The following is a 25,157-nucleotide window of genomic DNA, read 5'->3' on the forward strand; positions in this document are numbered from 1 at the left end:
ATATTCCCAGAGTACCTGGAAGCCCTTTTGCCATTTTCAAGTGACTGAAGTTCAAGCCGATTCTCTGAGCCTGCCACAACTGAAGCGATGTGCTGGGGTTAGTCCTAGTTTCGCACAACATGCGGATTAGTCACACAGTGCCAGCGCTAGAGGAGTTTTTAGCGTCCGCCCTGCTGCCTCTTGCATGCGCCTTAGTTGCTACTGTGGGTGGGAGGGAGCAAGAGCGCGCAGCCTCTGCAGCTACCGTTACCAGCAAACACAGCCACAGCTTGTCCACCTCCCTGCCCCCCACCACGGGCACAGGCCTTCTAAGGGGAAAAAAAAGCCAGGCAGTTCTGCAAAAAGTAATGAGGGATAGTGAAAATGAGTACAAGGAATCTACCAGAAGTGTCCTGGAGCAGCAGAGACAGATGCCTGAGGGAGTCTATGCATGCAAACCGGACCTGTCAGGAGTGACCTCGTGGCACAGGTATTGCAGAACCCTTAGTAACAGCAACAGCAGCAAACCCCACCTCAGCGCACAGCCTTTTCCATGCAGTACGGGTTAGTACATTCCCAGGTTACCAGACAAGCTACCTGTCCATGCAATAGCTTTACGGAGAAAAAGCAAGTGTGTGATTTAACAGCTTGCACACAGGAAGGATTTCAGCCTCCAACAGCAATGCTTGGCTTATGCAGGAAAGGAGAAGCATCGCTGAGGCTGCCCATCAGATCAGAAGTAGATTCAGCAGATAAAGGATGCTACTTTTTTACTTGTACTTGAATCACTTTAGCTTGACTTCATCCAACTTCCCTCCTCCAAACACATCCATTTCTAAACAGATGCTCTTTGGAGAGGGAAGATGCTTTGTAACAATCCTATCCAAGATAAAATGCCAGCTGAAATTCCATCCTCCAGGAGACTGTGGGGGAGATACAAGTAATATCTCCTTTCTACAGTTCCAACTGCAATTGTTTGAATACTGTCCAAGGAGTCTTAAAATCTAAGAAAAGTTGCAGAGACAGCCTTGAAAAACCACGCGGCAGCCCACGCAGATACTGAAAAGTATTTGCTGCAGTTGCTTATACGCTGGAGACTAACGTGCAACAGCCTTGCAAAGGAAGAATACTTCCCCGCTTCAGGTCTCTTTAGTACCAGCCCATTTCCTAAGCGTGCCTAGCAGTGCGCTTTAGCCAAGACACGCAGGGGACTGCGCAACACGTAGGCAGTCTCACCGATACCCCGGTACGCAAGGACTCTGCTAAGCCTAGGTCTGCTGGACGCACAGGCTGGACGAGCAGACGCGAGCTTCCGCGCGCGAAGGGACGTGCTTACGTTAATGTCGCAGCGCTCTCCCGTGTAGCTGCTGCTGCACAGACACTCGTATTTGTTCTCAGAGTCTTGACACGTACCTCCGTTCTGGCAAGGGTTTGGATCACACTCGTTTATATTAATTTGACAGCTGGAAAGGGAAAGCATATTAGAATTAAATTTCTCACGTGTTCTGCGGCACAGAACACAAGATCATACAATCTACAAAAGCCTCATTTATTTTAAAAGTTCCTGTTGCATCTTTTTCAGGTACTTTCTCCAGGGTCCAGCAACATGAAAGTTTCGCCCATTTGTACCAATCCTCCCTTTCTCATTTCTGTATGATTGAAGCCGGGATGGGTCTCTAGCACAGTTAATGAATTCTCAAGAGGCACAACAACTACTTGGAAGCCGTTCACGCTGCACAAACTGGTATTGTCAGCAGGATAATACCAAGCTTGCCTCTTCTAAAAATAACAGCTAGTTTACAGTTTCAGAGCAGTTGTTTGAACGGCAAAAGGTTATCTAAGAGGATGGTTTGAACCTGCTCAGCTATCCCACTGACGTAAGAATTGGCGCACCAGCTCCTCAGAAAAACAGCACTTACTTCCTTCCAGTGAAACCTGGCTTGCAAGTGCAATTGGCTCCCCAGCTCTCGCTGACGCACTTGCCACCATTCAGACAGGTGAAGTTTTTACCGCATTGCTCGGGTGGGAATGGCCATCTGGGAAAAGCAAGAGACAGCCTTTAAGGGAATCCGGTTTAGGGGAAGGCGAACTTGTACTCAGGCTCAGCAGAGCCTGGGCTGGTGAGGGTCACAAGCAAGGTCGCTGGTATTTGTAAGGAGGAGTTCGGCACAAGTGGAGGAGGGAGGAGAAGGAGACAGTCTCAGAAACCATCCATAATAGCCGAGTATTACTTCAAGCATGCCCAGAGAACATGCAGGAGCTGTATCAGTACTAGGACTTCTCTCGCATAGTTGCCTATTCTTGGTAATAAAAATCTAAACAGAGACAGGCTGCTGCTGCAATACCGAACTGCAGCACAGCTAGGCCACAAAAAGGATAATGCAAGTACTAGGTAACTGTCTACATCAGAATGAAGTAAGAAAGAACAACGGGAAATTTGACCTCGGTAGATTAGATAAATACTTACGTGGCTGAGCTTCAGTTATCCCAGTGTTTAATTTGAACAGGCACACAGATGGAAGTCTAAGTAACGTGTTGATTCCTACCTCCTTTACCAAAGAGACATACCTGTGTGACTAAAATATGCTGGATTTTTTCCAAACTAATGCAAATGCTATAAATACAGACCTTATCAAAAAAGCCCAGCCCTCCACCTGACTCCATACCGCTTTCCCATCAAATTTTACATGAGCTCCACAGAGGGGCTCAGGGAATGGGCCCTGCTAAGCAGTACAGGCAGTAAGGTGAGGGGGTAGAGAATTTATTTTTCCCAGTACGCATTTGGTAAGGAGCAGGATACTCAAATGGGCTTTTTTTTTTTTTAACCAATACACAGAAACAACACACTTAGTCTTAGGACCAATGCCACAAAATACAACCAAGCCCTTGGCTGAAGGAATGCTGCTCATCAGTCTAGGATGGATTTCTTAGGGATTGCAAGGGGGAAATGGCAACAGGCTACAGTACTTGCACTTTAAACAGCTCTGAAATGTAGCATGGGGATAACGCACATAAAAAGGAAGGATCCTTTTGATGTACCATCCTGTGGGAGGCTGAGCACCTTTCAGTGAGGATTTGGACCTGAACACCACCTTCCAATTCTCAGCAGAATTTAGGTGCTTTACCTACCAGCTACTTGCAATGAAAAGTTTTCCTGAAACGTCCCAAAGTAAAAGTCCAGTTTATCTGGGGGCTCCTCTGACCCCTGCATCAAACCAGCCAAGGCACTTACTCGCAGCGAGGTCCTGAATACTGAGGAGGGCACTTGCAGGAGTAGCCATAAACCCCATCAATGCAGGTAGCTCCGTTTAGGCACTGGTGCCGCACGCAGTCATCGACGTTGATGTCACACTTCTTCCCGATGTACCCCCGGAAGCAGTCACACTGAAAATCTGCTATGGCATCGACACAGTCCCCATGAACACATGGGCTTGACTGGCAGTCATCAATGTTAGACTCGCACAGCAGCCCCCCCCAGCCAGCGCTGCAGGCACAGCTGAAGGAATTGAACAAGTCCTTGCAGGTGCCAGCATTGAGGCAAGGGCTGGAAGCACAAACATCAGCCCCAGTGCAGCCCAGCTGGATGGTGCCTCTGCTGGACTGCTGGAACTGTTCGGGCTGGGGGTACGGGAGGTGGGCAGTGAACGGCAGGTAGATCCCCCCTATCTTCACCTGTCCTAGGCAGCCAGTGAAATTTTCAGCTAGAACAATCAGCACATTGTTCTTTAGGAAGTCCAGGCTGCCAGCGTTCCCCTGCAGAGTCATGTTATCAGACCCATCCAAACGAGCCAGCCATCTGGAAGAAAGCGCAGATGGCTCCTCCATAGACACAGAGATGGTGTGCCAGGCACCGTCCGTGACGGACTTCTGGCTCAGGAAGCTGACACCTTCGATGCTGTTCCCGCTTCTGATGTCAACGAGCAGGGAGGAGTTCTTAATGGCTATCTGGAGAGAATCCACTTCTTCCACAGCCCGAAGCAAAACAGCATCTTCATCCCTGGTTCTGAAATCCACGTGGAGGCTGCTCAGAGTTCTGGTCACTGATGTATTGGTGGTAAATTCAATGGCAGCATAACTATTAAATGTTGCATTAGCCAGGCCTACAAATAAAGGGGTAAAGCATAAGGGATTTGAAAGACAGTGTCATGGCTGAGACAGACCAATGACAAACTCCTGGCAGGTCCCCTCCCTTAAAAATCATGTAAGCTTAGTGTGAGCAGGATTACAGGCCTAGCTGCTGGCTTGCTTAAAGCTCTTCCTGTTTACAATTTTACCTCCAATAATAATATCCAGCTCTCGTGTAGCAATTTTTACTCATCAGTCTCACAGCACTGCACAAAAATACAACTATTCCCCTTTTACCGCTAGAAAAACTAGAACGTAAGTCAGGAAGGTAACACACCCAAAGCTCCTGAGGCGGCCAGTGGCAGAGCTGGGAGCGCCCCAGCATCCTGAGTTCCAAGACACTTTCTAGCCATGAGACAACACCCCGTCCACACCAGGGCATCATTAGCTAACTAGTTTTCTTCATTCTCCATGGTTCTGTCTTCGGAGAAAACTGAGACACATTTGCAATACTTAATCGGGTCTTACTTGGCAAAATAACCTGAGACTCTAGAAATGGCTCAACATCACAGGGAGCAGGACGATCCTTGCACTGCAATGATAATAAGGTAGGCAACCACTCCACAGAATTGGACAGGTTCCTCCCTGAAGAATTCAAGCTAACAGAAGAAAACGCCTTTGAGAACCATCTTTGCTCTAGCAGAACCTGGTGGTAAATCCATAAAGTGCATGCTGCCTGCAAGGGTGTGACCCTGGGCATCATTCTCAGTTTCCTTTTTGCAGCATGTGTTTATATTTATTGCAACAGTACAAACTAGGAATACTGCTTAGAGACAGTGAACACGAAGGATTTTGCCAACCCATAAGTGGGAAACAGTACTTACACACATATCCTGCTAGAACATCTATACAGGTGGTAGCTTGAGGACATGGGTCACTTGCACACCAGACTCTCTCTTCACAAAATTTCCCAGTAAAATTTGCAGGGCAGCTGCAATGGAAATCATTCCAAGTGACAATGCATCTGCCACCGTTCTGACACGGTTCAGACTGGAAAACAAAACAGCAGAATTGAGGAGCAGTGTAATTCATCTTTGGATCTAAGAGAATTTGGTAGAAGGAAATGCAACAACAAAGATTAGTATGAGCAGCGCTTGAATCAAGAAAGAAGGGTAATAAATAGTGACTCAACAGCAGCGAAGGAAGCACGAGGGTCTCTGCACAAGAAATTCCTGAGACCCTGAGTCTCCCCGTGTGCAGTGTTGATCAACAGAGACTCCCTAGGCAGAGCTCCATCATTTGGAAAAGAACAAAGCACAAAAGCAAAGGTGAGAAACAGGAGAAACAAGCTGCAATGCTCCCGAGAACCTCACAAATTCTGTCACTAGAAGGACACACCTAATACCAGAGGTGTGACGATACTTTATAGCACCATGAACAAGGAGGGCAAAATCAGGAACTGTGGCCTCCCCATCTTCATGTGTGGCGTGAGGAGAGAGAGCTTCTGATCTAAGGGACCATGGAGACAGTTCCTGGAACTGTTGTTGCTGAAGTGCGGAATTCCTCAGGGAAGAGGCTGTTGTGTGATTGAAACAGGACGAAGGGAGGAGCTGGAAAGGTTACTGGTTAGAGGGTGGAGTCCGGCACGCACACGTGGGCTCAGCAAAATGGAGGTGGGTAGGACACGAGCCCAAGTGCAACAGACTACAAAAAGTACAGGGGAGCTAAAGAAAACTTGGTGCTGAAATTGTATGTGGTATATGGAGTGACACAGGAGCACAGGGGACCATGTGTCCTTCAACACTTAAACAAAAAAAAAAAAAAAGAAAAAGAAAAAAAAACAAACAAACCAAAACTTTCTAATCTTCCTGATATCAGCAACAACAAAGCTTTTCTGTAATCACAGAACTATAATAAACAATGGGACATATGTAGAGGCAAACGAGAGACGTCATACCTTGCAGGTGTTATCAGAGATGCAACCATTCACAAGATTGCCACTTTGAGTCCTATTGAGCTCCAGGGGCAGACTGTAGTTCTCATCCTGAAAAAACTCTATTTGGTGGCTGTTCAGTTGGATGTCTTGCAAACAGCCTTTAAAATAGCCTCCCCACATATCAGCGCTGCCTGGGTCAGGATGTCCACCAATATGGACTTCATAACCAGCTAAGAGAGGACTTGCTACGAGCTGCCCTAGCTCCAGATATGCATCTGACTGGTGAACACCAACAATGCCTCCTTGGAAAGACAGAGCTACCAAGTGTCTTCTCCCATCAACTACATTTTCTGGAAACATGACAGGATCCGTAGATAACATCTCTATCTGCAGCTTGCCGTTCCTCAAGTATATGGTGAGGCAGGGGTCAGTTTCGTTGCTGATTTGCAAGAGCAAACCGTTAGGTTTCCAACTACGAATGAAAAAGGAGATGTTGAAGTTTGCACCAAGGCTCTCAGAAAGGGTGAAAGAGGCAAAGCTGGTGGAATTCTCTAGGCCAAATGTTGCTGCTGGACGCTCTAGAAGAGAAAAGAAGCACACATCAGCTCAATGACCTGAGGAACGCAGCTGGCACAGCGATATTCTAAACTGCAAGTCCTTATGAATGGGACAAGACCCTTCCCCCCAGCATTGTCAAGGTGCATCAGGACAATTAATTTCACAGACCTGTGTGGAGAGAGAGCGTAAGAAGTAGGTGAATGTGTCCTTGCTTTCTCTGGAGGGCATGGATTCAAGGACCCCAGTAGCCAAAGAGGGAAAAACAGGTCTAGCAGAATCCTTGCCTCCTAGGAGATTTACTCAAGGACTTTGTAGCTCAAAGTTGCTTTTAATATTTCTAAATTTGGTGGTAACAGCAGAACAACTTTGTACTTGCCATGTTTAAGGCTCAGGAGTGAAACAAAACACTGGAAAAATAATAATATAAGCCTTGCAGGAACAAAAAAAATGCAAATAGATATTATTTTTAACTCAAAATTGTCAAAGAGCTTCCTTTAACATTTTGTGTTTTATTAAAGCAGTACATTCCTATTCATCCTTAACTCAGAAGCTCAAGATCAACTTTTCACAGTAAAACAACTTCCCTGCCCTCCTGCAATCACATAGATCTGATACAAAGATGAAGTCAGAGCCTCTGGCTCAACAAGGAATAACATCTGCACCACAAAACTGACAATTGTTCTGCAGGAGCAGCTGACAGAAAAGGGATCAATGAGAATTTTATTTGCAGAGTGTTTTGCTTTAGTTTTCTCTCTGGTCAAGTAGAAAATAGCACTTCCAGAGCTAGCATCAATGCTTATCTAGTATCTTTGAAGCACTGATTGACAGGAGCTGGCAGATGTAAATCACATGGCGCTTACCGTACGAGCAAGCTGGGCCTCCGTACGGCCTAGAACAGTCGCACCTGAAGGTTGCCCAAAGGTCCACGCAGAGCCCGCCATGAAAGCAGGGCTGGGAGAGGCACCACTCTGTCCGGTCACAGCCCCGCTTCACTGGGGAGGACTCACCCACAGGCAGATCCACCGGGAGCACAGCCACAGCATCTACCTGAAAGTCTTCCAGGCAGCCGACAAAGCCTTGCTGGCTCTGTGTGTTGTTGGCCATTGGATCCTCAGCACCTCCAACATACATGTTCAGGAAGGCGTGCGGGATCAAAGCGGTGCCATGCGGGACAGGAGAGCTCTGCAGGCAGACACCTGCATCACAAGAGTCATGCCAGAGCTTTAGCTGCACAGTGCTGTGCAGAACAACTTCAACTTTATGCCACTGGCCATCATCAACTCTCAGCCCCTCCAGAAGCAGCGGGTACCCAACATCCTCCTTCTTCAGTCTGGCACACAGAATGCCATCAAAGAGTTCCAGGAACAAGTATTCAGCTTCATGGCCTCGGTAAAAAAGGATAGCGCTGGGCAAGGTGGTTCGGAACCGGAGGGACACGCTGGCAAGCTGATCTGCTACATCCCTCCTGCTCTGATTGTTCACGGGCAGCTCAATGAGGAGATACCCTCTGGAAGCAAAGGAAAACGTTGTTGGTGTTGAGCATGTGGCATCATAGAAACCAGGCTGGCACTGGCACAGGTGGCCGTGGCTCTCAGCTTGGTAGGTTGGGATGCACAAGGCCTCATTTTGGCAGTCATGCGTCTGGCACCCAGTGAGCTTGACAGAGCAGTTCTTCCCTCCCCATATAATGCCATCCTGGCTAGGGGCACAGTGGCAGGTATAGTCAGCAATGCCATCCTCACAGACAGCTCCATTCTTGCAGGGACGACCCTCACACTCATTGATGTTAACAGCACATTCCACACCTGCGAAAGAGATTTAGAAACGGGATCTCACTGCAGGGGATTGCGACCCCCTTCCCCAGAGCAAGCCTGCCAGGCACAGACCGCCCTCCCCAGCACTGCTGCTCTCTAAGCCATTCTCTTCAGGAAACCACAAGACCAAGAGCTGCCGGCAAGAAGCCCTGCGCTCGCTACAGAGCGGCCTACCCCTAATAACAGAGCAAGAAAAACATACTCTGTGCTGTCCTCCCAGATGCTGCAAAGAAGGTGCTGTATACAGAGCTTCAGCCAGGCAGGCTACACCATCCAACAGACTCTACCGTCCTCTCCCAGGCAATCTCAACCACCACAGGTAATCAACATGCAAGGAGAGCAAGCAGAGGATATTAAAGGGAAAAAACAGCACAGACAAGGATTTTATGCTTCTTTCATACAGATTGGGTAAGTGGAAACTCAAATTAAGTCTATAGATCGGACTGGAGCATGTCCACGCAGACAGCATCAAAATGGATCACTAACCTGAGAAGTTAGTGGAAAGCCTCAGTTAAGAAAAATCAAATTCCCAGACAACCCTCCAGTTGTAAAACACTCACAAACCTCCGTTAGTTACCAAACAACGAACAAAACACGCTCCACGGGCACTTTGGCACACTTGCACTAAGCCGATTTCAGTTCTGTCCAGTCCTGCAGAAGCGAACTGGGTAAAAAGTACGGCATCGCAGCTCGTCTGTCTCCTCGAGGCACATGTATCCCAACAGGGCTCAAGTAAATTACAAGACATTACACTCAAATCTGGTTAATGAAAATCTGCTGTCATTTTCCTGAGCATCTCCAGACTGACAGAAGAGCCCTTCTGAACCAGTTTGCTTTATCCAGCCCTTAACATTGGTTTTCACTAATCTTCAGAGACAGTCACACAGATAAACCAAGCATGGATTATCCCAATCTAATAGCATTACACGCCGAATCTAGCCAGCAAGCACAGCGTGGACAGCAGAAAGAAAAAGAAGGAATTCACACACAAAGGAGAGGAATCAAAAAACAAAAGACATTTGTAAAGAAAAGCCACTAGACAGAATGGGCATGTCAAAGAGATTAGAGAGTTGCCTGAGGGAAAGAGATGAGGGGAGATGGGGCATTAGGAGCACTGGAGCTGGACTTGATGTGTGGTAAAATAAAAACACAATTTAGGAAAGATACAGGCTTCTTGAATATATGCGTTGATGGTTTGTCCCCCTCACGCCCCAGCAATGCCTCACAGGCAGTCTTGCACAAACGCCCAGGACCCTGCTGCCTAACCAAGTTGCTTTACTCTTTTCAGACCCAGCATGTAGTTGCTGTTACCAGCGCTATCTCTGCAGATAGGCTAAGACTCAGCACCCGCTCCCAGCTCCAAAATGTCGGTTTGTGTCAGTGTGGGGACATAACACGTACAGAGCTCTGAGAAGCACTGAAAGAGAAATGGAAGGCTCTGGTAATTCTGCACTTTCCAGCTGTGCTAGAGCTGTTCTATAGGAAACATTACCTCGGATTCCTCTAGGACGTAGCTCTCTACTGACATAAACTAGAACTGCTCTGTGTAGTGCCTGTGGAAAAGGACTGAATTTGGCCAATAACATCTGCCTTGAAGAAGAGCTCGGCTGATGGACAGATTCAGAGTTGATAATACCACCTCAGCACAGCCTTTTTTCTGCAGCTATTAATGCTGGGCTTGCTCAGCACACAGAACCTGGGGCGTGATCTTACCTGTGAAGGAAGCAGCAAGGGTAGAATTACGATTTCGGCACAAAGCTATGGCCACACTGGAAGGAATTGTGTTGGAATAGAGTATAATGGACATCTCTGGGCCTCAAAAATCCCAGCCTGGGAGAAGATGGGAAGACTTCAGCTGCAATTAAGAAAAATCAGTAGAGTGCTAGAACCATGTGGAATGGGTTTTCTGAGTTATCAGTGGATCAGAGGGCTCTCCAAACTCTAAGAGGCAAGTCTGCAGCCAGATCTAAGGGGAGAGGCTGTTGAATGGCGTCAGAAAGGCAGGCTTGCTGTAGTCCCAAATCCTTGAGATGCTGCTCATTTCAGATGAGAGCTGTTGATATTTACCAGGACAATGAGCAGAAGATAGCGCTGGTCTGGATAACAAAAGGAGAGATGCCGTGAATGTTTGCATTTCTGAGCAGGCTGGGAGGCAGGGTCAGAGCCCCGTTTTCCCATATCCTGTCCCTAGCCTGACCAGGTCTCCTCTCTCCCTTGAGCAGCAGCAGCACCACCTGCCTAGGCTGTTTCCCAGCCTCCCAGCTGACACCTGTGGGGTGAGTGCTTCACACCAGGTGGCAAATTAGTCCCTACGTGAGTGCACAGCCCTAGGCTGGTGGCTAATTAAACACCAAGCTTTCCCAAGGGACGCAGCTGGTTTGATTTCTTAGATTATTTGTTTGAAATGGGTGAAAAGAATAAGCTGACACTTCAGGTCTTTACACACCCTGTAGCCTCACGTCTTACAAACAGGCAAAGGAAATGTTCGGCAGCAGAAAGAGGGGAGGGCAGCTCTTCCTAGAGGAACCAAACCCACAAGCATCATCTTGATCGCTTTCATTGTTCCTGCCAGCAAACAGCCAGCCTTCACAGGACTAAAGCAGAAGGAAAGGGCCTCTAAAGCAACACCTAACGTGTTCTTGCCTGCCTAGAAGCCAGTGCAGTGCCAGATTTGAATTTGGAGCAGTTTTTAAAACAAATGATAACAGAGGAGACTGTGCAAGAGTTCTAAAATTCTGGCTAACACTAATTTCTTCCTAGATGCCAGTGTCACCCCTTGCTGAACAGTTACCCAGTGCTACATCACTAACTCTTTATATGCTTTACAGTGGCCATCCCCTTCATCAGCCTTCATCAGGAGAGAGGCTTCCCTCTCTCCTCCTCCATTATCACCAGTGATTTTTGTCAGCTGTGTTTGAACACTTCCAGGTTGTCAACTTCTTCAGTTACACCAAAACAAGGCAGAAAGCATTTTCTGTTGCACATTGCTTCCTAGATGCTCATTTCAGCACAGCAGAGGGGTCTGCAATTCTGGATTTTGGCTACAGACAATAGAGTGTAAATGATGAAGGGGACACCAGTGAAATAAAGGAACTTTGCTCTACTTCAGAAAAAATAAGATTTTTGCCCTAGGGCATTACAGTATCCATAAGTACAGATAATTTCCTGGATATCCATTATTCCAGTCTTCTCCGAGACATGGGCAGTTGTGTCTTTGCAAACCCACTGGGACGTGGATATTAAGAAGAAGCTCAAAATTAATTTGTTTCTCTAAGAGAAGTTTAGGCATCCCTTTTCTGGTATATTTAAAAAAAAATAAAAGCGGGGGACGACTCCATTTGACAAAAACAAATTACTCTTACACATTCTTCTCTGTTCCCTTTAAATTTCTTAGCTCAAATGTTTACTATTGTTAGTTTAAATAATAGTAAGAGCAATGATGCCAGGCTGATTCATTACATCATTAGGAGACTTTAAGATGTTTAATGAGTTTCTTATCTAGTTAAAGACTAAAAAAACGCAAATCAGTGGAACTTGTTAGCTGAAAAATCAGACAAGTGTTATTTAAAAGGCTGCTATCTGGAGACAAGTATTTTCAAATATTCCAGTTAATTTAGCAGTGTTTAAGCTAACAGTCCCAAGCTAACAGCCCACAGGGTTGGGTCAGAAACAGACGCTCAGAAGTCGCTGAGCTTTAACAGCCTGCAGTATTTTCAAATACAAATCTATTCACTAGATTCTAAAGTGTTACTGATGTGGTGAGAACAGTCTTGTTTCATAGATGCAAGTGTTATAAAAATCCATACAGCTCGCTGCTCCCTGAACGAAGCTAATGATTTACTGACTGCTATTAATAAGCAAAGATTCATCGCATACAGGGCAAGAATCATACTTCAACAGATAATATGCTAAAAGAACAAGCACACATGAAGAAAGATATTCTAATTTAGCTGTCATACACAAAAAAAACCCCACCCAAACCTGAAGGACAAGGTCTATTCACGGGCCCAATCTTGAAACATGCGAGTTCAGTGGGGCTTCCCGGCCAGCACCGGCTTGCCCTCTCCCATAAGACAGCTGAATTCCTAGCAACCTTTCCCTGGTGCATCCTAATTAGGGTTTGTATTATTATTATCAAAAGAAAAAAGGAGGGGAAGGGGGGGTAGAATTAGCTGCAACAAACGGACCATGACACAATTATTTTTGCACAATTACTGCCATTTCCATAGCAACACACTGCTGTGACCTCTCTCCCACCGTGCACCACTACTCAAGGAGACGGTGGGGGAGGAGATGGAGAAGTGCATAGGCCAGCAAAGGGTTTGTCCTCCGAGTTACAACAAAAACGACTTCTCAATGAAGGAGTTTTAAATCATTAAAGGGAAAAGGGAAATTGCAAAAGCACCTGTAAAAAGCAAAACTAACATTTCACAGGACTAAGAGGGGGACATCCGTGTGTTTACACCGTACACCTGAGTACAAAACAAGGACCCATGCCTTGGAACACCCAGATTTGATTCCTGCACAGAGCACGGCAGAATTGCAGCAGAGATGCACACGGAGCATGCTGACAGCTCCGCATTCATCTTGCGGCAACAAGGAAATTCCTTGCCCTGAAGTTTCCAAAACAAAACTTTAGGACTCTTCAAAACAAAAACATTCTTCCTTTCCAGTCAATTCTTGTTCCTTCTCATGCCTCCAGCTACCACTAATCGCACAACCAGCTCCCTGCCCTGGGCAGGCACGCAAACATTCAGGACACATTGCAATTACTGTATAGATCTCATTACCTGCTAGCAGGAAAATTCCCTTCAGGATCACGCCAATCAGCACAGATTTCATGGCCGACTCCTTGTGGACATTTGTGACAGTAAAGGGAAAAAAAAATAGGGGTGAATGGCGGGGGGAGAAGTATGACAAAAAAAGCTGGGCTGAACCAGCAGAATGTGTGTAAGCGCTCCCCGATGCCAGTCGGGCAAAAAGGGATTGGAGATGAAACCAGCCAATATAGAAGAGACCTGCGCTGTAGTGAGATCTAATCCAGCCCTGCTCTAAACCTCCCCAGCTGGCCTCTGTCAGCGCTGACATGAAGAATGCGTACTCGCAGTGTATTCCCACTCAGTGCATTACAGTAATACCCTGCAGGACCCACAGCACTAGCTCCAACAGTGAAAAGTCAAGAGAGAATCTCTTGCCCTTGCCGCCTCCCAAGGGAGTCTGCCAAATCCCACAAACAAGGCCAAAATACGAGGTTTTTTTTCTTTATAGGCTAAGTCAAAAAGCTGCGTTTCCACCACTGTGTAATATCCAAACCATACGAATAAGGAGAGTCCCAAATGCCGAGGCAACCTGGGCCCTGCTGTACATCGAGTGCTGACTGCCTCTGGGCCAGCACCGCATGTAGTCTCCTTCCTCCACGTGCTCTATTCTGTGCGTTTGCAAGCACAAGCCTTTCCCCCCCTGCAATATTCACGAAGAAAAGTCTCAAGTTTTAACTACCATGATCTGTTTCTCTGCAGTCAAACTGAATGGAAGGAAATTCCCTGCATTATGCTGACTGCTGCTTCAAACACAGGACTGCAGAATCAAAACTCTCTCTTTCCTCGTTAGCAGCCTTGTAAAATTAGCTGTTGCAATCCTTTTTTTTTTTTTTTTTCTCTGTGGCTCTGGTGGGGTTTGGGGGTTTTTTTGGAAATAAAAAAGTGGCTACTTTCATATTGTAAACTTCCCAGAGGCAGAATTGTACTTTCATGTTGTAAGGAACCCAGAGAAGGTTCTTATTTCTGTGAAGGACTGTTATCTGGGAGCTTCTCCCTAAACTTGGAGTCGCTGTTAGTATCAACATCAGGTACAAGCAAACAAAAACTCCCACATGTCAGAGTCCGGAATCTGTGTTAGCACTATCATTTTAAGATAGTAAAAGAAAGCATTCCAACAACTTTTGTAGCTATTTTACTTCCTTCATTTCACTCAACCCAAACATGCCAGTCAATTTTACAGATATTTTAAGTAGAAGGGATATGGCGAGTGTTTGTTTGGAGTCAAAACTTCTCACATAGTCACATCTGGGTCCTATGCACACATAGACCTATCCTAGAAAGATTTTAAATGCTATCTATATTAGCGAGTATGACCCTTCTGTTATTGTTCAAGAGAAAACAAATGCATAGCTTGTGCCCATTCAACCCCCTACTGCAACAATAAAGTATAACAACGTGAAGACTTGAGAACATTAAATCCCTTTAAAAAGATCCATATTTTGATTTATGCACAGACGTATATATTTACATACACACACAGAGTCTATAACACAGAGCCTATCTGTATATTCTGACTGGAAATATACCATACCCAAACCCCCGTAGCATAAGTCAGCACAGATTCTGATCCCCTACTAGTCACTACATCCTTTTAAATTCATTACATGAACTATCGCTGATTAGAAACTGTGATTGCTTCTTTTCCCAGGATCAGTTTAAGGATATATACAGGCTAGGGTTCTCTTAGAGAGGCAGAATGAGGATGGAGAAATACAGAGTCATGACAATCCTAAATAGTACATATAATGCAAAATAAAACGCTTAAATAAGACCTCTTACAAGCCAAAATAGTGGATCACTGAACATCTGTTTCAAACTACACACGACTAAGGAGTAACTGCTTATGTTCTTTGAAACTGGAGGATTCTAAAGAAATTAAAAGGATCAGATTATTCATTTTCTAGAGGTTTTAATTCCCCGTTCTTGCACACTGGCAATCATGCAAGTTACAAGAATCAGTCATGGGGTTTAAACTCAGAGAATTATTTTATTCCTAATCATTTGCAAAACTTCTCGGTGGAGGTCAAGATAAAGAACAATAAATATGTCAGAGGGTTCTTAGGAGAAAAGATCACAAAATGGAGAGTGAACTTTGGATAGAAATTTCCAAATTTCATGCATATTCTTTAGATAGAGATGAGCACCTTCCACTGGTAAATGAGTCCCAGAAATCTAGGAACTTCTTTCCAGGCTTCAGACACACCCATCCTAGTCACAAGAGCTAGCCTTCTGGAAAGGAGAGGAGACTCTGGTCTGCCTGAAGTTCACAACACTGCAAGCGGTGGCCTCCTGGCAAGCAAATTCAGTGATAACACTGAAAATAATAAACACTGCTGATAAGCTTTTTATGCTAAAATCAACACGCTGAATCTAGTCTAATACCTGACATCTTTAAGCCATCTCTCTGGGTAGACGCCATTAGAAGACAGCCATCTCAGCATACCTATGCACAGGAGAATGCTTCTGTCTCTCTGGGACACTGCTCTGCCCAAGTAGTTGCGCGGCCTAATTCTAAAGATGACATTAAGCTGGGCTTCACCCATTTCTGTTAGCAAGGAAATAAATTTTAATTCAACAGAGTTGCTCCACCAGTAACAATCCTCTCAAAAGTCTTTAACCATGGTGAGCTGGCACACCTCAGGCTGTCCGTAGTGAGAAAATCTATGCAAAGGGCTAGTTCAAAACAGGCTGTGCAGTCACAAGCAGCAGAATCTCAGAGGGTGCTTTTCAAAGCTCACCTGACACCTAGACACAAGCAGGATCTAGACCAAAGCGTATGCTCTTGCAGCCTCCTGATCAGATGACAGGAAAGCCAAAAGGTCTGATTAACCATGAAGCCACGATCCAGAAGGGAGATGCAATGTGGAACGGAAGGGAAGCGGCGGGGGGTTGCTAAAGTGTTCCCTTCAGCTATATTTACCAAAAGGGTTTCTGCTGAAGGGGTAACAGTCCTCTAATCTCTTTACTATCTTAACCTTTTAGCTGCCCTTTCTGTAGAGGCTACATCTCTAAAACAAATCCTACATCAAGAAATACCTGCACAAAAAAATTAAATCTGTCCTCAGATGGTTAGAAGGAAGAAGCATCTCCCATTTATTTTGTGACCCATGACCCAGGAACTCAAGCCTATTTGATCTGGGCTAGCGCTCTTCGAGTAACCACTTAGAGCTAGCTACAGAGAAGGTACCCTACTTCTTTAAGGACAATTGACAAAGGCGTAATGGCTGAACAAAGTACGGTGGTCAATAAGCACACCAATTATATTGAGACACATTCACAATCACAGTCACTCCCAAATTTACCACCACATCACCTTCTGATTTCTCATAAAAGTAGAAGCATTCCTCAGCCATGTGCAAAAAAGCTCAGAATTTTACCAGATTATAAGGTGCCACAGCCAAGGGATGTCAGCCATTGAAATGATGGTGCTCTTCCCCTCTCATTCAGGCCGACCAATGCCACAGCACTGTGTTTTAGGACAGTTTTAGGACATTGTCTTTCTAAAGGCAACTTTAGCAGGAGTGCAAATATAAGTGGGAGTGCTCAGGCCATTTAGAAGTTTTTAAGGAATGAATGAGCCAAATGTGATCGCATTCCTGCAGGGTAAAAATCAGTTCCCATTCCAAACGGAGGTACCTGTCTTTTTCATATCCTGGCCTAAACTATTGCCTAGTACATACATGATGGCCTGAAACCATTCCTATGAGTAAAGAATTCATTTTGATGTTTTTTTCCTAAAGGACAGACTTTTCCCAATACGCTTTTTCTCTTGACCACAGCTGACATAATTTCCAAGGCTATGCAGGATTCATTCTCCTTCTCACTTTGTTTAGTAGCCATGCAATCTTTTGATTCATACTTCTTACATCCTGTCAGGGTACATCCTCTACTAAAGCACAGACTGACACAGTGAACAGACTCCTCAGGACCTGTGATGTATTTCTGTCAGGAATGAGGCACCACTTTTGGAGCAACTACATTTCGGAGAGATCCGGCTCATCTCCCTGCTCTGCTGTAGCCCGAGACAGCGCTGAGGCAGTTAATTTGCAAAGAAAGAATTTCTCCTGACTCTCAATGTTATCCCAACACTCCCCAAATTCCTCCGACTGAAGAAAAAAAATACAGAAAGAACCCCTGCCGCCCCAAGGAAGCATTCTTCATCAGAGTAGCAAGTTCACTTTAATCAGCGGAGGCAGCTTAAACCCAAGTTCATGGCAGATCTAAGCTGCCACAGAAATGCATTTTGAACAGAAACATTATGGGAAGCTTCACAAAGTTGTTCTGTGATCCTAATATGAAGTAATAAGCTGTTTACCCAGCATGACTGTACTGGGATTAATTGACAAAGGAGGGGAGATTAATTGCTATTATTTCCCTGTCAGCTTCACTCCTCCACAGGCACTCACTGATCTCACAGACTGCTCCCAGCCTTTCACCGTGGTAATGTGTCAGAACTACCTCTGCTGAGACGAAGTCCTTTACCAAAAGCAATATCCAGAAGAGCAACCTGCTTCTAATCCCCTTCAAGTATTAATGAACCCAAATTTGATGCAACAGAACGACCTCTAGCACTCCCTTGCCCATCATCCTGTGTTTCTGTCAGCTTTTCTGCACGCTAAAAATGGGAAAGGATTAAACAGATCTGCAGTTTGGCAAAGCACAATGAAATTCTGAACCCTGTTGAGGGTGCTGGGGCACTGAAGGAGCAAAAGGGAGCCGGGCACATATGTGAGTGGGAACTCTGACAAGTAGGATAAACTTTAAACCATCCCTTTGGCCAAGATTGCAGTTCATGACTACAGTATTGTAACTACCCAAGAAAGTTGCAATAAAGAGTTTAGACAAAAGCCTATTTTCAAAGACCTCACCTACAAAAGCAAATTTTTCTTGGCCTAGCCTCAATTAGGAATCCAAAGCAAACAAGATAGGCCAGAAAACCCCACAAAGAATTCAGCCCAATTACAGAAGGTGTTAACTAGGAGTTGATCTCAGATCCTAGGAGTGAAAGTACCCAGGTCTTCCCAGGGAAGAGCTGGAGAGAGGTACACCAACATAGCTCAACCACTATGACCACAGAAGGAAAACAGAATACTTTCCCATACAATAAAGGCCTAAGCTAGTCTCTGGAATGCTGCTACCTGCTGTTGCACAAAGTTAAAAGGACAAGGTTTTCTTCTGGATCAAGTTTTTCTTTTTCCCACGAGATGGCAGCCTAGTAACACCGCAGAAATGTTACATCCACCTCAAAAATACAGGAATACAAGATTGTGCTGGGGACCACCTTTCTTATAAACTACTTTTTGGTGTTAAATTGCTCAAAACAGAAAGTACACACGGGATTTACAGATGCAGAAAACTGAGAACAAGTATTTTAAACTAAGATGAGGTTTAGTACCAGTTAGCGGCGTACCTTCCCAACAGAGCTGATGTGCAATATTCACTATCCCCTAGTTTCTCAGCTAGAAAACCCAGACCCACCCATTAGGGTCAGGCAGGGCATTCTTGTAAGAATCCAGACTCCCCCTTCCCTTGTAAACAGAGAAGGGTTCATTTACTCACATCACAAAGACCTTTTGACCTCCTAACATAGCAGATTACTGCCTTCAGCCAAAAATCGCTGGCTTTTATCATCCAGGGGCGTTAGGGAACAGAGATATTTTACAGACTTTTCATGTGCTGGTGACCCAATCTGCTACAGTCAGTAGCTTGTGACAACGACAATTTTAAGCACCCCTTTTTTATTTGAAGGCTGGTTTTGTTCACCTTCACTGTACGTGTATTAAAACAAACCAGCCCACAGTTCTCCAGTGTTTCACTCCAGGACAGAGATTGCCTAGAAACTCTGATCTTAGGCTCTTCTACACAGTTGATCTTATGTCTCAAAATCAAGTTCATACCCTATCAACTTACTTGACTAAAGTCGCATAGCGTTCCCATGCCATTTGAGCCCTGAAGTGTGGGTATCACACTGCACCACTACCGTGCTCCCGGCAGTTCACCTCAGCCCTGCTCAGCAGCCTGGGCTGCCCAGCGCTGGAATCCAGTCCTGCAGCCAGGCAGCAATGCAGCGGCTCAGCATTAGTTAACCAGAAGGACCTGATTCCAGCCACCCCCTTCACCAGCATTACCTGAATAACCTGGCAGGCACTGACAAAGGAAGCTGTTAATAAGGTCCACGCAGAGCCCTCCATTCTGACACGGCTGGGACTCGCACTCATCAATGTTAATAAAGCAGGTCTCCCCTGTAAAGTGAAAACACAAATGCGCATCAGCAAAGAAAAGAATCTGAATGACAACTGCATTTACAATTTTTTGCACTTCTTTTCTGTCATCTAAAAATGCAAAATAATTTCTTGAACTATAACATGTCTCTCCAGACAGTCTGGCAAATAGATACTATCACTGAAACAATTAGGGAAAATGAAGTATGGAGAGGTCAAATGATTTTCCAGTGTCGTGAAAGGAAGCAGTGGCAGGATCAGAACTTCTGAACCATTTCTATCTGTGCAATAGTGGACCAAACTCTCATTTTTCTCTCAAAAAAAGAATAAAGTACTATTGTTTAGCCTCTGCTACCAGGGAATTTCCCCAGCTGTTAAATCCAGCCTTTTATACATATCTGCAAACCACGGAAAGGGTGATATTTCAGTCAAACATCCACAGAGCTTCTAGCTTCAAGAGCAAGGTATCAAGAACCCCCTCTTCTCCTACCCACGCTGGTTACACAGATGCTGTCATGAGAGTAGTCTCATCTAGGTAACACCTAGAAGAGTTATCTGGGACTCCAGGGAATTAGTTTCCTCTGATGAGGAGTTTCACAGATACCCTGTAGGGATGAATTCTGCCATATGCATGAGAGACTGACAAAGAGAAACAACCTTGGCATCTGCATAGCCAGAGGGCATTCATCAAAGCACTTGGAAAGTGCACCGGCTGTCGCCTCAGCCTTGAGGCAGGCTTGCTGGACAGAGAATGACATTCAGACAGCTGTCTGCAATATATGCATACAGTATGTGAACAGAAGCACATTTCTGATGCATCAGGCTGCTGCCCCCTCTGAAGTACCAGTCAAGTGATTTTTGTTGCACAGGTAACACTGCTCATTCCTATCTCCTCAAACCACGCAGCATCTATCAGGTGCAGACAGGATGAACCTTTACTGCATAGCTCACCTGTAAAGCCTGGCTGGCACGAGCAGAGGAAACCAGCTGCTTGGCTGTAGCTGAAGTTACTGGGAAAGTCAGGTCGTGTTCCGTAATAGGCTTGGTTGGATCGCTCAAAGCACACACCTCCATTGTGACAGGGATCTGTTGCACACTCATCCACATCCTCTTCACAGTGCTGCCCCGTGTAACCTGCCAGGAGACATCGCTGTCAACATCACGCACAACTTCACTGGAACTAGTCTCCCAAATATTGTGGCTGCCTTGAATGTGAGAATAAGACCCAGAAGACACTGCCGCTCATCTAGTAGGGACACCCAGGCCCCTCCACTTTCTCTGCTATGTCAAACACAGGAGCCAAATAATCAATTTGCAAGAAAATGTTACCTCATGATAGAAAAAACACATGATGGAAAATGGCAGAAGAGAGAAAGAAAATTTTATGGTTGCTGGGAAATGCACAGTGATTCTCAGTGAGGTCAACTAGATTTTGGGAAGGCCTGAAAAAGGCAGCAGTGGCAGCCTCACTGTTTCACACAATGAAAAAAGAAAATCACACTGGACCATGTGTATGATCATTAATTCTTTACTTCTTTAACATGGCAATTTAGCATGTGCTCTCCATTGCAGAGTGCCTCCTACATGCCGGCATAGCAAACTAGATTTCTAACCTACCTGGCCAGCAGGCACAGCTGTAGTGTTTTATTCCCTCCACACACGTGGCACTGTTCAGACAGGGTTCAGAGGCACACTCCAGGATATCCAACTCACAGTGGTCCCCCTCAAAGCCCGTGTCACTGCAGTCACAACGGTAGCTGTGGGGCAGCAAAACAGAGCAATGCATAAGCTCTTAATTTATGCAAAGTCCATAGAGTCATAGAACAGTTTGGGTTGGAAGGGACATTAAAGATCATCTAGTTCAACCCCCGGCCATGGACAGTGACACCTTCCACCAGACCAGGTTGCTCAAAGCCCCATCCAACCTGGCCTTGAACACTGCCAGGGATGGGGCATCCACAGCTTCCCTGGGCAACCTGTGCCAGTCCTCACCACCCTCATAGTGAAGAATTTCTTCCTTATATCTGATCTAAATCTACCTTCTTTCACTGAATGCCCTTATGAAAAGCCCCTCTCCAGCTCTCATGTAGGCCTCCCTCAGGTACTGGAGGGCTGCTATAAGGTCTCCCTGGAGCCTTCTCTTCTCCAGGCTCAACAACCCCAACTCTCTCAGCATGTGTTCATTGGAGAGGTGGCTCCAGCCCTCTGACCACCTTTGTGGCCCTTCTCTGGATTCACTCAAACAGGTCCATATCCTCCTTATATTGGGGGCCCTAGAGCTGAAGAGAGTACTGCAGGTGGGGTCTCACCAGAGCAGAGTAGAGGGGCAGAATCACCTCCCTTGACCTCCTGGTCACGCTGCTTTTGATGTAGCCCAGGATGTGGTTGGCTTTCTGGGCTGCAAGTGTACATTGCTGGGTCATGTTGAGCTTCTCATCAATGAATACCTGCAAGTCCTCCTCCGCAGGGCTGCTCTCAATCCATTCTCCGCTGAGCCCATATTTGTGCTTGGGATGGCCCCGACCCAGGTGTGGGACCTTGTACTTGGCCTTGTTGAACTTCATGAGGTTCACACAGGCCCAACTCTCAAGCCTGTCAAGGTCCCTCTGGATGGCATCCCTTCCCTCCAGCGTGCTGACCACACCACACAGCTTGGTGTCATCAGCGAACTTGCTGAGGGTGTGCTCCATCCCACTGTCCATGTTGCCAAAGATGTTATCCAGCACTGGTCCCAATAGTTACCCCAGGGAACACCACTCCTCACTGGTCTCCACTTGGACATTGAGCCATTGACCATAACTCTGAGTGTGACCATCCAGCCAATTCCTTATTCACCGAGTGGTCCATCTTTCAAATCCATGTCTCTCCAATTTAGAGACAAGGATGTTATGTGGGACAGTTTCAAACGCTTTCCCGGTATGAGGAAAGAGCAAATGGAGCTCAGCTGTCAGTCCTCACACCCACTTGTGGGGCAGAGGAAAAGACAGTTCCATCTGCACAAACAGGCCACACTAATGACAGAGCAGACAACCCTCAGCAACCCCGAGTTTACACCTTACTTGTGAAAAAGTAAATTGAGGCACACAGGTATGTTCTCAGCAGTTGCCTTTGCTGTTCCTGCTCTGCAAGTCACTTCCCTTTGTATGTGGTATGTCAGCTGGAAGCAATAGCAGGAATCTTTTCCTACCTTCCTTTAAGCACCCTAGGAGCTCTGCTGCTGGGAGGGGCCTTCTCGCTTACTGCCATAAATCACTCCGTTACTGCCACTGGGATGTACAAAACACTAAATCCAATTACCCCCACAAATCTCTACTCCAATTTTCACAGGTTACACTAAGTAGACCTTTAGGTCAGTCTGGCATCTCATTGCCCAAACAACACTGATTTCTCACCTATTAACGAGGTCACGACACGTCCCATTGTGCTGGCACGGCTGGCTCGCACATTCATCGATGTCCACCTCACACTGGATTCCTTGGTAACCTGGTGCGCAGGTGCAGGTGTAGAACCCTACATGATCACTGCACAGGGCCCCATTCTGGCAAGGCTCTGAATCACATTCATCTATTTCAGCATCACAGTTCACACCTTTGTTACAAAACAGAGAAATATCTGTGTTACAAATCCAGAAAAGTATATCTCTGCTGCCTGGACTTCTCAGCTAGAATCATAAAAGCCATGTTATCAGCCCAAACTGGCTAGCTCAGTGATCTGTTCTAATTTTGCCATAAGAATACTGGGAGCTCATAGACAGTATGTGATTCTTACCAATTAAGTAAGGACCTTTAATTTTTATTTGCAAACAAAATTATTTTGTCTAGACTTTTGGATTTTCTATCAAAACCAAAAACAGTTTCCAGTATTTGCAAAGCTAGAGCCTCTTCCGTTCAGGTTTGTTGAAGTAGCCAGTCAGTCAGCACTTCACAGATAACATGCATTTTCTGAGTAAGCCATAAAATCTTGACTTTACATACAGCTGTTATAAAATCTAATGATCGCTGTTTTGGTTTGGGATCCTTTGAGGGCAGGGAGGACAGGGATGGGAAGAGAAGAATCACACTGCTAGTCAGTGTTATTTAAACTTTCATATACTGTATAGCTCTTACAGTTAGACACGGTACTCTTCACATGTGTTGCGTTGCTATTAATCAGATCCAGTGTTCTACATCAGAGACCATTGCATTTTGGGTATGGGGAAAGTGATCTCTACCTGCTTCTCCAAAACATTGTTCCATTTGTTTAAATAATATTTGTAACTTGCTTTGAGATACCTAGGAAAAAAGCATTAAATGTGTGCAAAACACTAATTACAGTGATGCTAGATATTAGTAATTTTATTATGAAATGCTATTAGAAGTTAGGTGTTAGCTCCAATACTACTAGTCAAGAATAACAGTAAGTCACACATTCTTGGTCCAAAGCCTCAACTTTCCCTGACAGAATAAGACCTCCTGCGCGACTTCTGTGCAACTATCTTACATACTACATTCCACCTCTTTGAGCTGTCCGTGGCCTGGCATCACCTCCAAACCTTAGTCATTACAGTGGCACCTGCCAATCCATCTAAGCTCCCCTTCTTGGCAAAGGCTCACCACATAGCGGACATGGCCATCCTAATCCTGGCGGAATGTGGGCCCCCTAATCTGCTGGTTCAAACCTGTCAATACCCATGCAAAACTTCCTTCACCCAAATTCCAGCTGCGAGCACCAGGAACCAGCCTGGCCTTGCCAGTCAGTGGTGCTAGAACCTCTGGATGAAGCACTAGATCATAAGGCAAAGCCTCATATTTGACATCAGAATAACTTGGAGCACAACAAGCTTCTCCAGCTGCCTCGGTCATTTTATCACTTCCTTGGCAGGGGAATCCCACAATCCTGAATTGAGGATTCGACATAAAGATAACAAAGAAACTGATTTGCAAAGACAGAGTTATGCTTGATACTCAAAACCAGTACTAATCTTAAATCCTACACAGAAATTCTGCTTTTTTTTCCCCTTCATCTCTGTTCATTATCAGAGAGTGAGTCAGCATCAGGGACTGCATTCCTGATGTTGTAACTTCTCCTCATTCCACCGGTAATCAGCAGCATTCCTTTGCAGCAACCTAACTCTTTAAACACTTCAATCTGTGACAATGAGGAAGGCTGAGAAAGTTCATGTGCTGGGTGGTACCAGGCAGACGTGGGCGCAGAGCAGTTGCATTCCACTCCGATAAGCAGGGCCGGAGAAAGGAGAACCCCCCACTGCCTCCCTCACAGATAACTCACAGGTGTAGATTACTCTGAGTCACCATTAGCACAGATACACAAAAAAGAGATACTTATGTCACATGCCAAAAAACATTCACTGGGTGTGAAAGAATTGGAGAAGAAATCTCCAACTAAAAGCCACTTAATTCCAAAAAGTCTGCTTCCCTCAGGTGAAGGGTGCAGGGCAGGACAAAGAACTACAGGCCAGACAGGCAGAGATAAGTTATTATCTCTGGAAACATTAAGTATACATTTTCTGATAATAAATCTCTTCTGTATCTCCCTTAATTTCATAGTGAGAGCTAATCACATCTACTTTGTATCTAGCACTCAAGCCTCAGACAGTCCACCCGCTTTCACTCTTAGATCCATGTCTCTCAACATCCATACCATCCACGGAAGTCAAAGCCTCGGCTATTGCTCAGAAGCTACAACAACAAGCCCTACACCATTATTCACACACGGTACCAAACACACCGGAAATACTAGTGCAAGACAGATTTAGTCTCATAAC

The 25,157-nt window shown here is 45.5% G+C and overlaps 1 protein-coding gene across 4 annotated transcripts in view; it reads right to left on the reverse strand.

The window, feature by feature from the left end:
* Positions 1 to 25,157, reverse strand: part of CRB2 (crumbs cell polarity complex component 2) — a 77,782-nt gene that overhangs the window by 5,872 nt on the left and 46,753 nt on the right. For all 4 annotated transcript variants that reach the window (XM_064468560.1, XM_064468559.1, XM_009511593.2 and 1 more), the window contains 10 exons: positions 22,786 to 22,981; positions 21,011 to 21,150; positions 20,345 to 20,527; positions 19,301 to 19,414; positions 7,399 to 8,343; positions 6,002 to 6,558; positions 4,929 to 5,094; positions 3,212 to 4,079; positions 1,899 to 2,015; positions 1,316 to 1,442 (listed from right to left, as the gene is read on the reverse strand). In XM_064468560.1, coding sequence (XP_064324630.1) covers positions 1,316 to 1,442; positions 1,899 to 2,015; positions 3,212 to 4,079; positions 4,929 to 5,094; positions 6,002 to 6,558; positions 7,399 to 8,343; positions 19,301 to 19,414; positions 20,345 to 20,527; positions 21,011 to 21,150; positions 22,786 to 22,981 — 3,413 coding nt within the window. The remainder of the gene's footprint in view (positions 1 to 1,315; positions 1,443 to 1,898; positions 2,016 to 3,211; positions 4,080 to 4,928; positions 5,095 to 6,001; positions 6,559 to 7,398; positions 8,344 to 19,300; positions 19,415 to 20,344; positions 20,528 to 21,010; positions 21,151 to 22,785; positions 22,982 to 25,157) is intronic.

Source organism: Phalacrocorax carbo, chromosome 18 (genome assembly GCF_963921805.1).
Source record: "Phalacrocorax carbo chromosome 18, bPhaCar2.1, whole genome shotgun sequence".
In the NCBI taxonomy this organism is placed as follows: domain Eukaryota; kingdom Metazoa; phylum Chordata; class Aves; order Suliformes; family Phalacrocoracidae; genus Phalacrocorax; species Phalacrocorax carbo.